At 48.3% G+C, this 14,108-nt stretch overlaps 1 protein-coding gene across 1 annotated transcript; it reads right to left on the reverse strand.

Moving 5' to 3' along the window:
* Window positions 1-4,260: 4,260 nt before the first annotated feature.
* On the reverse strand, window positions 4,261-13,804 carry LOC143738138 (uncharacterized). The gene is made up of 6 exons (XM_077230455.1): window positions 13,747-13,804; window positions 7,909-8,274; window positions 7,643-7,708; window positions 4,602-4,672; window positions 4,404-4,447; window positions 4,261-4,325 (listed from the first exon to the last, which is right to left on the reverse strand). The coding sequence occupies exons 1-6, from the start codon at window positions 13,802-13,804 to the stop codon at window positions 4,271-4,273; spliced, it is 660 nt and encodes a 219-aa protein (XP_077086570.1). The 3' UTR covers window positions 4,261-4,270.
* Between the last annotated feature and the right edge of the window lie 304 nt (window positions 13,805-14,108).

Consider the following 14,108-nt stretch of genomic DNA (forward strand, 5'->3'; position numbering starts at 1 on the left):
TGCGCAGACCTTGCGTAAGGTCAGGGAGGACAAGGAGCAGGTCATTCTGGTCGCGCCGCACTGGCCCGCCCGGACCTGGTTCTCCGAACTAGTACTCCTCGCGACAGCACCTCCCTGGCCGGTTCCTCTGAGGAAGAACCTTCTTCTCTGGATCTCTGGATCTCTGGAACCTCCACGTGTGGCTCCTCGATGGGACGAGGCAGGTTTGAGTACCCTACCACTAGCGGTGGTGGCTACCATCACTTCCGCTAGGGCGTCGTCCACGTGACACGTCTATGCGTTGAAGTGGAACCTCTTCGTCAGCTGGTGCTCTTCTCACCGAGAAGACCCCCGGAGATGCTCGATCAGCGTTGTGCTTTCCTTACTTCAACAGGGGCTGGAGCGAAGGCTGTCTCCCTCCACCCTGAAGGTCTACGTTGCCGCTATTGCCGCACACCATGACCTCATCGAAGGTAAGTCGGTTAGGGAAGCACGACCTGGTTATCAGGTTCCTGAGAGGAGCGAGGAGACTAAATCCGCCTCGCCCTCCTCTTGTTCCCTCTTCAGACCTCGCAGTGGTTCTAACTGCCCTGAAGAGTGCTCCATTTGAGCCCCTGCAATCAGTAGAGCTTAAATTCCTGTCTATGAAGACAGCGCTCCTGGTTGCACTGGCCTCCATCATGAGGGTAGGGGACCTGCACGCATTCTCCGTTGACGAAGCGTGCCTGGAGTTCGGGCCGGCTTACTCTCACGTGATCCTGAGACCCCGGCCTGGATCCGTGCCCAAGGTTCCTACCACTCCCTTCCGGGACCAGGTGGTGAACCTGCAAGCGCTGCCCCTGGAGGAGGCAGACCCAGCCTTGCACTGCTCTGTCCAGTACGCGCTCTCCGCGCCTATGTAGACAGGACGCAGTGTTTCAGGACCTCAGACCAGCTCTTTGTCTGTTATGGTGGGAAGCTGAAGGGAAAGGCTCTCTCAAAGCAAAGGTTGTCTCACTGGATAGTGGACGCCATTGCTTTGGCATACCAGCAGCAAGGTCGACCGTGCCCCCTTGGTGTGACTGCCCACTCCACCCGGAGTGTGGCATCCTCTTGGGCTCTAGCGCATGGCGCCTCGCTAACAGACATCTGCAGAGCTGCAGGCTGGGCGACACCTAAAACATTCGCCAGATTCTATAATCTCCGAGTGGAGCCAGTGTCGTCTCGTGTACTCGCTTCAACCAGCTAGTACCGGACCCGCTCAGGTGTCTTCGCTTGCTCGCCATTCCACTCCACGGACTGGATACGTGCGATATTCTCCTCAGGTGAGCTTCCCCGAAAGCCCTGAGCTCCTCCAGCACTCCTGATGTCGGCGCCAGTGTCTATTGCCTGCGCGTCGGCTAGGTGCCTCCCTTGTGCACGGCCCCTCCTCTGAGCGACCCCCACATGTGTATTTCCACTGTAAGCCTCTTGAGCATGTGTCTTTCCCTTGGCAAGCCACCTTGCCACCCCTGGGGTTGAAATATTCGACCTACGGCTGGACACCCCAGTGTTCTCCATATGTCTCCTTCGGGTCATATGTGTATTCTCTAAGTCCCTCCCTCTGGGTTGGCAGTAATTGCATATTTCCCCTAAACTTGGGATATGCTCCCCAGTGTACCTTGGTATTCCTGGGCTAAATAGGAGTCCTTCGTCCGTGCCAGTCTCACGACAGGGATCTCAGATTTACGCAGGGCACTGGAAGACAGCTGAGAAGGTGGCGTGATTAGACTGGTAACCCCATTCGTCGTCATCCGACGTAACTCGGAGTGACAACGAAAGGGAACGTCTCGGTTACGTATGTAACCCTCGTTCCCTGAGTAGGGAACGGAGACGTTACGTTTTCCTGCCACTCTCCACTGTACCGCGGGGATCGCCTGAGCTCAGTCTTGGCTCCTCAGCGAAGAAACATATCTGCCTGTTGCCGGCGTCCTCCTTTTATACCCACGAGGTAAGGCGGAGATACGCTATGCAAATTCCGCAGACCCATGGCATTGGCTCGTTTTGTAATACTCGAAGTCGATAGGCGTTCTAAGCGAAACCCCATTCGTCGTCATCCGACGTAACGTCTCCGTTCCCTACTCAGGGAACGAGGGTTACATACGTAACCGAGACGTTTCTGCTCAGCTCCACAATCATCTCGCAACAAACAGTCTTTATGAGAAGTTCCAGTCTGGTTTTTCGCTCTGGCCACAGTACGGAAACTGCCTTGGTCAGGGTCACTAATGACCTGCTGATGACGGCTGATGCTGGCTCTCCATCACACCTCATCCTTCTCGATCTCACCGCAGGATTTGACAGCGTGGACCACCATATTCTTTTACACCGCCTCCACTCCTCCATTGGACTCTCTGATACTGCGCTGGCCTGGTTTATATCATATCTCACGGACAGAACTGAGTATGTAGCCCCTGTCTGGATTCAACCTGCCTGGAGGAGGTAAAGACGTGGATGGCGGCTAACTTTCTGCAACTCAACAGCTTAAAAACAGAAGCCATTCTTGTTGGCACTCGGCACCAGACCCGGTCATCCACCATCACCTGCATCACCTTCTCTGGTCATGATATCCAACTCTCACCCTCAGTCACAAACCTTGGTGTTAGAATGGACCCTCACTGGACCTATGAGGCCCATATTAAACATCTTTGTAAAACCTCTTTCTTTCATCTCAGGCACATTGCAAAACTCTGTCCAATGCTCACTTTCCCCAATGCCGAAAAACTTGTCCATGCCTTTGTTTCCTCCAGGCTGGACTATTGCAATGCACTCCATATCGGGATCCCAAGCAAGAATATCAAGCAGCTGCAGTACATCCAGAACTGTGCGGCTAGGATCCTGATGGGCGTGCGGAAGTACCACCATATTACACCCATCCTTAAATTGCTCCATTGGCTTCCTATCCAGTACAGGATTGAATTCAAAGTTTCCCTTCTGTCCCATCAGTGCCTCCATGGCACTGCTCCACCAGGTCATTGAATTGATGTAAAGTGCGTTATAAATAAAATGTATTATTATTATTATTATTATTATTATTATAAAATAACAAATTTTGGGCTAAAATATGTCATTGAGGTTTGCACAATGAACATATTTAGGCATGCCTTTGTTCATTAAATATACTATTTATTTCATTTAGTTACTAAACGTTTTAAACTACATTACCCATGCACCTCAGTCATTCAATTGATGCAGCAGGAAAACATGGCGCTGCTATTTGTAGTTCATTGAAGTGTATAGTCATGCTTAGGGTTAGGATCTCTGTAAATGAGTAATTTATCTCAACATTGCAACACCCCATTGTTAACTTAATGTATTATTGACGTAATAATAACAGCAAAACTTTGTAACAGGATTCGTTTTGAAAGCCATACTAGCCTATGGCTTTAAGACCTCAACAGGTCCAAATGCAGTGAAAACCCAGATTTAAAAAGAAATGATCCATTGAGTAAGAGGTGGCAAGGTTGAAATCAGAACAAGATAAAGCTGCTGGAATGTAAATTTGCGATAACACCGCGGAAAATACATTTAGGTAATATATTTGACACTGGAGACACTTAATTGTCCATGTAGATGAGAATGTTAATGTTTATTTGTCTGTCTGTGTTGCCATGCAATGGACTGGCCATCCGTTTGGGTTGTTTCCTAAGATGCTGGCATTGACTCCCGCACCTTACCTTACTATGTGTGTGTTTTTTTGTTTTGTTTTTACAGCATTGAACATTGTAGCCAATCACAGCCATATATGTTGTGCCCATCACCGCAATGCCCAATCTGAGGTTTTTACGTTAGACTCCCCGGAATCACACATTAAAGGATATTATTGTGTATTGTAAAAACAATGTTAACAAAGGTCTCGAATATATCGTTAATTTATAAAATACTGCTGGCAAAATGTTAAATACATAAAACAAGAATATGTAAATTCACTTATTCAAGTTACAATAAAAAAACACTTAACAATTCAATAACAGTTACCAGATGATCGTGTAAAGTTTTAATAATGTACAGCCTTTGTAACACCCAGGTAAAAATATTACTCCAAAATGGAATTCCAGGGGGAAAAAAGACACTCACAGTACCAATGTTTGATAATTTATTTAACATTAATTACCATAAAAGTGATTTTTAAAGTGAAAAGTAATCAATCGATTGTTAGATTTATTAGAAAACAGTAAAGAAACAGTTACATGCAATAAAAGTAGAAAAGAAAACAAGAACAACAAACAAACACAGTAACTTAACCAAGAACAGGTAAAAAACTTTACACTAAACTTTATTCTGGGAAGAAAAGATTGTAGGGCTCCCAGGTGTCCGTCCATTTCATCCCACTGCAAAACAGTAAAAAAAAACCTGATCATATACAATTATCGTAGTGCACTCTTATACATGCTTTATGTGATACATACCATCCTGAACAAGGCTTCCATCTCACTTTGACCTCTCCGACACCCTTTAAGAAACATAAGCAACATTAACACACACACACACACACACACACACACACACACACACACACACACACACACACACACACACACACACACACACACACACACACACACACACTTCTGACAAACATTTACAAAATATGAGTTCATTCTTACTTCCTTTGACATCCTCCTCCTTATGATCTTGTCATATGGAAATGTTTTTAATGTGGGATGTACTTGGCATTCTACAACAGAAAAATATTAAAGGATATAATATATCATTATGAAATGTTTACACTCATGATATATTAACAGTTCAGTAAGCAATTTTTTATAAATAGAATGCATAAATATATCTGTTTAAAGTTCCAGCTGACCTGGGTGTCCTTAGACCATCTGAAGCACAGTTTGCGTTGAATTGGTTGTGTGGTTTGTTAATAGTCGTGCAGTGAGATATGCAGTGAGAGGTGCAGTGAGAGATGCAGTGAGAGATGCAGTGAGAGATGCAGTGAGAGGTGCAGACGTGCAGTGAGAGATGCAGTGAGAGGTGCAGTGAGAGGTGCAGAGGTGCAGTGAGAGGTGCAGTGAGAGGTGCAGTGAGAGATGCAGTGAGAGGTGCAGTGAGAGATGCAGTGAGAGGTGCAGTGAGAGATGCAGTGAGAGGTGCAGGTGCAGTGATATGGCGTTATTTTTTAGTCAAAAGTTATGAGCGTGTAAGACATGCTCACGAGTACATTATGTTATTTCACACGCGCAAAAATGAACCTTCAGCTGGCATGATAAAAGTACTCGCGCACAAATTCAACAACCGAGAGGTGTACAGGTAGCTGCGAGCGAGCGCCTGGCATACTCTCATAGGTTAACTCTGCTTGTACAGTGGAATCCTGCTCGCGCGCAGCGGGCTTCTGCTCGCGGAGTGCTGTTTTGCTCGCGCAGTGGATTTCTGCTCGCTCAGCTGATTTCTGCTCCCTCGAGTCTACATGACTTTTGACAATTTGGGGGCGGAACCAAGGAGGGCACTGACCCTCTTATGATTGGTCACTTTAATCGTAATCACAACCACAGGGACATCTTTGTACTTTGATTGACAGCTCTCATTACAGGAAGCACGGAGTCAAAGTATCTGACGGAGTTTTTTTTATTTTTTATTGAAATATCAAGATTTACTGACAACATGGCTACATAACTTCCTTTTCTTTAGAATATGATACAAGTACAATATAGTCAGAGGGAGCAGCTCTTAATACAACAAGAATATAAATGTAGTCTTAGTACAAAAATAAGGATATTTGTAAGCAAAATAAACATTTTAATAAATAAACGGTAAGGAATTATAATATAACATGACATAAGGGGAGAATTCAGTCTTTGTTCATCCATTTATCTTAGTTGGGAAGTGTTTTAGGGTATCATATATTTTTTGTGCTTTAGGACCTTTCAAAGTTTTTAAGGATTTTATATACAGTTTAAATTCATTTTTAAAAAAAACTAAAAAAAAAAAACTCCGTCAGATCCTTTGACTCTGACTTCCTGTAATGAGAGCTGTCCATCAAGGTACAAAGATGTCCCTGTGGTTGCGATTACGATGAAAGTGACCAATCATAAGAGGGTCAGTGCCCTCCTTGGTTTCCGCCCCCAAATTGTCAAAAGTCATGTAGACTCGAGGGAGCAGAAATCAGCTGAGCGAGCAGAAATCCACTGCGCGAGCAAAACAGCACTCCGCGAGCAGAAGCCCGCTGCGCGCGAGCAGGATTCCACTGTACAAGCAGAGTTAACCTATGAGAGTATGCCAGGCGCTCGCTCGCAGCTACCTGTACACCTCTCGGTTGTTGAATTTGTGCGCGAGTACTTTTATCATGCCAGCTGAAGGTTCATTTTTGCGCGTGTGAAATAACATAATGTGCTCGTGTGCATGTCTTACACGCTCATAACTTTTGACTAAAAAATAACGCCATACAGTGAGAGTTGCAGTGAGAGGTGCAGGTGCAGTGAAAGATGCAGTGAGAGGTGAAAAAAACTGATTTGCTTTTTACTGGAATGCTTTTGAATGTGAACATTACTGTACATGTGGACATACAGTTCCCAACCAAGAAATGTAGTGTAAAAACATTGTATTGCATGTTTTTCATGCAAATACCTGTAAAACTGAAACACCAAAGTCTATGCAGTTATTGAAATGTCAACAATAGCTAGTATTTTGAAACCTGGTGTACTTTGATTGACTCCATGTACCTTGTGAAGTGAAAACAAGTGTTATTCTTTGACAGAATAATTTCATTTTGAGTCAGATTTCCAGTGCTTTGGTAAAGTTAGTGTGTGCAGAGAAAGATGTGTTCTATTTTGAAATGAAGAGTTAGTATATATTTAACAAAATGAGTATTTGAGAAGAAAATTATCCATTTGGCCAATTGTGTTTTGTAGGTGTGAGTCTGTGTTAAGAGTTTAGAAAAAGTATCTGAAGTATGGGTAAGCGCTTGTTAGCGATTGAAAAAAACTGTAATAATAACTTTATTGTTATCATCAAGCCACCATAGGATGTTTATCTCGATCAAGAATTTAAACAAGGGCTTAAATATAAGTTCCATTAATAGAATAGTTGAAATTTGTTTATAACTCATTTGTCATTATTTAAAAGCATTTACTTAAAACAGCAACCATGCACACGGGAATAGTATGACGCCTGTACGCATTTAAACACTGTTTTACAATCAAGAAGATCTAAGTTTGAACATTGAAGGGGATTATTCCTGTTTATGCATATTCAGTTACATACACATATTCAGCTTCATAGACATTATTGTCTATTATTAGTTATGGAATTTAACAATATTTCGCAACTTAAAAAAAAAAAGCCTTTTAAAAATGACATTGAAATAAGAAACTTGTGTTTTACTTTGTAGTTAGTCCAACGCTATCTCAGGACCAATTCGTACGAGTGATTAAAAGGTGGCTAATTCGTACGACCTCACTCATGTGATTTGTCTAAACCCATGTAATGGGTAGGTTTAGGGGCGGGGTCAGTGGTAGGTCATTTGTACGAATTCATCCGTATTTGGTAAGTCGTAAAATATGTACGAATTAGCAAAAATCGTACGAATTTGTACGAGTGAGGTCGAATGAATTCGTACGAATTAGCCACCTCGTAAAATTCGTACGAATTGCCATGAGATCGGGTTGGTTACTCAGTTTTCATTAAAAATGCAAATACACAAAACCTGCTTGTTTATACATCCATTTTCTTTGTTTGCCTCCTGTCCTTGCAGTTATTGTGGAGGAATTGTCTGTAAAACACACACAAACACACACACACACGATATATATTTACTTAAATTTGAGTCAAAATAAAGTCAGAACTAAATCTGGATTAAAACTAAGAAATAATGCATTGACTTTACTAAAATTGGGAATATAACTTTGTTCAAGCTTAAATAGAACTTAATGCATGTTGTGCAGTTTTTGCATGAAGTGAAAAAAAAATCACCTGCATCTTTGGGCTTAGATGGGGCAGCATGACTGTTCTGGCAGTGGGAAGAAGGGTTTGTAGAAGGGTTTGTAGATGGAAGATTTGAATCATAGAAAGAAGGAGGAGGGCTGATGCAAGAGGAGGTAGGAGTAGGGGTGGGGGAAAATGGTGTAGGAGGAGGAGTGGGGAAAGAAGAGGTAGGAGGAAGAAGGGTGATGTAAGAGGAGGTAGGATGAGGAAGGTTGGAGGAAGAAGATGGAGGAGGAGGAGGAAGGGTGTAGAAAGAGGAGGACGGAGGAGGAAGGTTAGAGGAAGAAGATGCAAGAGGTGGAAGAAGGGTTTTGTTATGTAATTTTCCATCTATTACCCTTCTTTCAGTGATTCCTAATTATGGTCTCATCTGTTTTCTCACTTGTAGTGAGAGGGGGGCTTGTGTGATAATTTACTGTGGTTGGTGGTCAGTGGAGGTAAGGAAAAGCAGATGGTCAAGGGGTCATCTTGAGTGCATTTGTACTTTATAGCCTAAAGGGTTAAGGGGGCATTTACCTCTCAGGGCCAGGGAGGAATAGAAAAGACAAAGTATACCTCTCTCCCTGATGGGAGGGCGGAAATAAGGCCTTGGAGAACATGAGATATAAAAAAGACAGACACTGCTTCTCCTTATCTCTCCTCACTGACTCACAAATGTGTATTGGTGACGAGGATCTTGTCACAGTGTTGGGTTTGTGTTCCCCTGATGTCCACTAGATGTCCTCCTTTCCCACGGTGTCCTTCACTTATGAACTACATTTCCCACGATCCTTTGTCTCATCATTGCACTCAGCTGTTTCTTATCACTGATCATTGCACTCAGCCAATTCCCCATTATCATTGTCGATTCCCTGTGTATATAACCCTGTCTGTTTCAGTATGTGTCACGGAGTCCTTGTATTATGTCCCCACACTTCCGTTATTTGTATCATTCTGGTTCTCGTTGTATTTTATGTTTTGGATTGCCTTATTGGACTTTTGACCCCTGCCTGGATGACTAAGAGTTTGGATTGCCCTTTTATATTAAACTACTGCTTTTGGATTTTCTGCCTCCAGTGTGTGTTCCGTGACAGAAGGACTCCGTCACACAAGATCCAGCGGTATGTTTCTCAATATCTCTTCCCCAGCCACCGAGCGGGAGAGAAGGGAGTTTTTTAAGGGGACCCGATTAGTTAAGTTTCGTGGAACCCGTGGAGGTCGCAGTGGAGGAGGTGGTCGAGAGCCTGTTCACGTCCCGTCTGCCCAGTCAGAGACTGTTCACGTCCCGTCTACCCAGTCAGAGACTGTTCACGTCCCGTCTGCCCAGTCAGAGAATCTTCACGTTCCGTCTGCCCAGCGAGAGACTGTTCACGTTCCGTCTGCCCAGCGAGAGACTGTTCACGTCACGTCTGCCCAGCGAGAGACTGTTCACGTCACGTCTGCCCAGCGAGAGACTGTTCACGTCACGTCTGCCCAGCGAGAGACTGTTCACGTCACGTCTGCCCAGCGAGAGACTGTTCACGTCACGTCTGCCCAGCGAGAGACTGTTCACGTCACGTCTGCCCAGCGAGAGACTGTTCACGTCACGTCTGCCCAGCGAGAGACTGTTCACGTCACGTCTGCCCAGCGAGAGACTGTTCACGTCACGTCTGCCCAGCGAGAGACTGTTCACGTTCCGTCCGCCTTCCTGGGCCGGGACTATCTGGAGCGTCTGGCTCGGATCCTGGACATGCCCGTGTCTGCTGTTCCAGAGCCGGAACCAGTGTCTGCTGTTCCAGAGCCGGAGCCGGAGGCAGAGTCAATGGCCGTTCCAGAGCCGGAGGCAGAGCCAGTGCCCATTCCAGAGCCGGAGGCAGAGCCATTGCCGGTTCCAGAGCCGGAGGCAGAGCCATTGCCGGTTCCAGAGCCGGAGGCAGAGCCATTGCCGGTTCCAGAGCCGGAGGCAGAGCCAATGCCTGTTCCAGAGCCGGAGGCAGAGCCAGTATCCGTTCCAGAGCCGGAGGCAGAGCCAGTGCCGTCTGCCTTCTTGGATCTGGACTATCTGGAGCGTCTGGTTCGGATCCTGGACATGCCCATGTCTGCTGTTCCAGAGCCGGAGCTAGTGTCTGCTGTTCCAGAGCTGGAGGCAGAGCCATTGCCCGTTCCAGATCCGGAGGCAGAGCCAATGCTTGTTCCAGAGCCTATGCCTGTTCCAGAGCCGGAGGCAGAGCCAATGCCTGTTCCAGAGCCTATGCCTGTTCCAGAGCCGGAGGCTGAGCCAATGCCTGTTCCAGAGCCGGAGGCTGAGCCAGTGCCTGTTCCAGAGCCGGAGGCTGAGCCAATGCCTGTTCCAGAGCCGGAGGCTGAGCCAATGCCTGTTCCAGAGCCGGAGGCTGAGCCAATGCCTGTTCCAGAGCCGGAGGCTGAGCCAATGCCTGTTCCAGAGCCGGAGGCTGAGCCAATGCCTGTTCCAGAGCCGGAGGCTGAGCCAATGCCTGTTCCAGAGCCGGAGGCTGAGCCAATGCCTGTTCCAGAGCCGGAGGCTGAGCCAATGCCTGTTCCAGAGCCGGAGGCTGAGCCAATGCCTGTTCCAGAGCCGGAGGCTGAGCCAATGCCTGTTCCAGAGCCAGTGTCTGTTCCAGAGCCAGTGTCTGTTCCAGAGCCAGTGTCTGTTCCAGAGCCAGTGTCTGTTCCAGAGCCAGTGTCTGTTCCAGAGCCAGTGTCTGTTCCAGAGCCAGTGTCTGTTCCAGAGCCAGTGTCTGTTCCAGAGCCAGTGTCTGTTCCAGAGCCAGTGTCTGTTCCAGAGCCAGTGTCTGTTCCAGAGCCAGTGTCTGTTCCAGAGCCAGTGTCTGTTCCAGAGCCAGTGTCTGTTCCAGAGCCAGTGTCTGTTCCAGAGCCAGTGTCTGTTCCAGAGCCAGTGTCTGTTCCAGAGCCAGTGTCTGTTCCAGAGCCAGTGTCTGTTCCAGAGCCAGTGTCTGTTCCAGAGCCAGTGTCTGTTCCAGAGCCAGTGTCTGTTCCAGAGCCAGTGTCTGTTCCAGAGCCAGTGTCTGTTCCAGAGCCAGTGTCTGTTCCTGTGTTTGTGTCTGTTTTTGTGACTATTACAGTTCTTGTGGCTGTTCCTGAGCCGGTGTCTGCTGTTCCTGAGCCGGTGTCTGCTGTTCCTGAGCCGGTGTCTGCTGTTCCTGAGCCGGTGTCTGCTGTTCCTGAGCCGGTGTCTGCTGTTCCTGAGCCGGTGTCTGCTGTTCCTGAGCCGGTGTCTGCTGTTCCTGAGCCGGTGTCTGCTGTTCCTGAGCCGGTGTCTGCTGTTCCTGAGCCGGTGTCTGCTGTTCCTGAGCCGGTGTCTGCTCCGCCCTGGCCGCCCGAGGGGTCTTCGCCGCCCTGGCCGCCCGAGGGGTCTTCGCCGCCCTGGCCGCCCGAGGGGTCTTCGCCGCCCTGGCCGCCCGAGGGGTCTTCGCCGCCCTGGCCGCCCGAGGGGTCTTCGCCGCCCTGGCCGCCCGAGGGGTCTTCGCCGCCCTGGCCGCCCGAGGGGTCTTCGCCGCCCTGGCCGCCCGAGGGGTCTTCGCCGCCCTGGCCGCCCGAGGGGTCTTCGCCGCCCTGGCCGCCCGAGGGGTCTTCGCCGCCCTGGCCGCCCGAGGGGTCTTCGCCGCCCTGGCCGCCCGAGGGGTCTTCGCCGCCCTGGCCGCCCGAGGGGTCTTCGCCGCCCTGGCCGCCCGAGGGGTCTTCGCCGCCCTGGCCGCCCGAGGGGTCTTCGCCGCCCTGGCCGCCCGAGGGGTCTTCGCCGCCCTGGCCGCCCGAGGGGTCTTCGCCGCCCTGGCCGCCCGAGGGGTCTTCGCCGCCCTGGCCGCCCGAGGGGTCTTCGCCGACCTGGCCGCCCGAGGGGTCTTCGCCGACCTGGCCGCCCGAGGGGCCGCCCTGGCCGCCCGAGGGGTCTTCGCCGCCCTGGCCGCCCGAGGGGTCTTCGCCGCCCTGGCCGCCCGATGGACTTTGCGTCTCGCCCTGGCCGCCCGATGGACTTTGCGTCTCGCCCTGGCCTCCCGATGAACTGTGCGTCTCGCCCTGGCATCCCGATAGACTTTGTGTTTACCCCTGGATGCCCGATAGATTTTTTGTTTTGCCCCGGTCCCCGATTAAACCCTCACTCCTTGTTCCTGTCTCCCTTCATGGACCTGGCCCACCTTCCCTCCCCCTGATCCTCCACCGTTCCACCTCCCTCCTGAACCTCTTGTATTATATTGTGTTGTGTTTTCTGTGTTTCTTGTTGTTGTCATGGAGCGTCTGGTAGCCGCTCCGTAGAGGGGGGGTTATGTCACAGTGTTGGGTTTGTGTTCCCCTGATGTCCACTAGATGTCCTCCTTTCCCACGGTGTCCTTCACTTATGAACTACATTTCCCACGATCCTTTGTCTCATCATTGCACTCAGCTGTTTCTTATCACTGATCATTGCACTCAGCCAATTCCCCATTATCATTGTCGATTCCCTGTGTATATAACCCTGTCTGTTTCAGTATGTGTCACGGAGTCCTTGTATTATGTCCCCACACTTCCGTTATTTGTATCATTCTGGTTCTCGTTGTATTTTATGTTTTGGATTGCCTTATTGGACTTTTGACCCCTGCCTGGATGACTAAGAGTTTGGATTGCCCTTTTATATTAAACTACTGCTTTTGGATTTTCTGCCTCCAGTGTGTGTTCCGTGACAGATCTCTCTTGCAAGAGAATAAATACTTTATAAACTATCAATTTGGACTCAGAGTGTCTCTTACTCAGTGATGATGTTTGTTTGATGATAAAAAAAGCCACAACAGTTTTGGTGTCAGAATAGTGGGATCCTTGGACGTGATTCCGGGACTGACGGACGGACGGAGGCTGATCACCTAGGAACTGACAAAGTTCCAACCCTACCTCGAGAAAAACATTAAGAGACGAGGGACCGTGTCCGCCGTTAGGACCGGATCCGGCCACTGGAATCAAAAGAACTCAAGGTGGCACAGAACTGGGTAAGCGAATTAAATTCAGTTTAAAGGGGGGAAGAGTGAAATTTAACCATATTGGCTGAGGGCTGTTTCTGTGGTACGTAATCTGAGATTAATTGAGATCTATATATAGATCAAGAGGTTTCAAACAGATACGAGAGGAAATTATCTGAGATTAATTGAGGTCTGTAACAGATCAAGAGATTTCAAACAGATAGGTAACCTGAAAATCAGTTGTTCCACCACGGAGCAAATTGTTTTTTAGGTGCTGAGGCTAATTGGGGGGAACCAGAAAAGATTTTTTTGGTGAACCATAATTAGGAGGGCACTAATAGTGCAACCCGACCGATTTGGGTTAAAAGAAAAAATCGGGTCTGTTGGGGACGCCTAACAGATCAAGAAAACGCGCGTTGAAGAGAAATCCACAGAGAACAGAAATGCGGCCAGTATGGGGAAATCTCAGAGCAAGATTATGAAATATGATACACCGGTGTACTACCAAATGAGAAAACATTATGGTCAGAAATGTATGTTAGATATTGAGAAATTAATCAAGCATCATGATTTTCCCGAAGGGGGAACATTGAGCCGCACGAGGCTGAAAGTGGTGAGAGACTCAGTGGAAAAGAGTAGTGAGAAACAATTAGCTTGTTGTTGCAAGTGTGCTAAACATGTATGCAAAAAATGTGAAGACACAGTCGATTGCTGGCTTGAGGAAGCAGATAAAAGAGAAAGAAGGCAACTGCAAAAAGAATTAGCAGGAAGGAAAAATGAAAAGTGTGAAAGTCTGCCTGTATGTGTGTCTTCACCACCAGAACCGACTAACCCACAGTATGTTTGTGTTTCCCCACATGAAATGGCGGTGAGACCGGCACCGCCGGAGTACAAAACACACTTCCCAGGAGCCGGATTGACTGCACTGAAGTTCGACCCCGACCTTGACTGTTCTCCATCGAGACCGACCCAGCCGCGAGCACAAGCCGAACCGCAACCCGAGGCACAAGCAGCAGCGAGAGAGGCACAAGCACAAGCAGCAAAATGACCGAGCAGCAAGAGCTGAAGCGCTGGCCGCGCGGGAGGAACAAGAGGCGAGAGAGGCCGCACGAGCAGTAGCTTAAAAACAGCAAACAGCGCAGATGGCGTTGGCATTCCAGCAACTAGCGATGCAAACGGCGCAGGCGATGCAACAAGTGCAAGCAGAGGGACAAGCGTCCAGTCACGTGACCCAGGGCGAGAAGGAAGAAATCACAGAGAACA

This window comes from Siphateles boraxobius, unplaced genomic scaffold (assembly GCF_051911475.1).
Source record: "Siphateles boraxobius isolate OS27281-9 unplaced genomic scaffold, OSU_SipBor_1 1, whole genome shotgun sequence".
In the NCBI taxonomy this organism is placed as follows: Eukaryota; Metazoa; Chordata; class Actinopteri; order Cypriniformes; family Leuciscidae; genus Siphateles; species Siphateles boraxobius.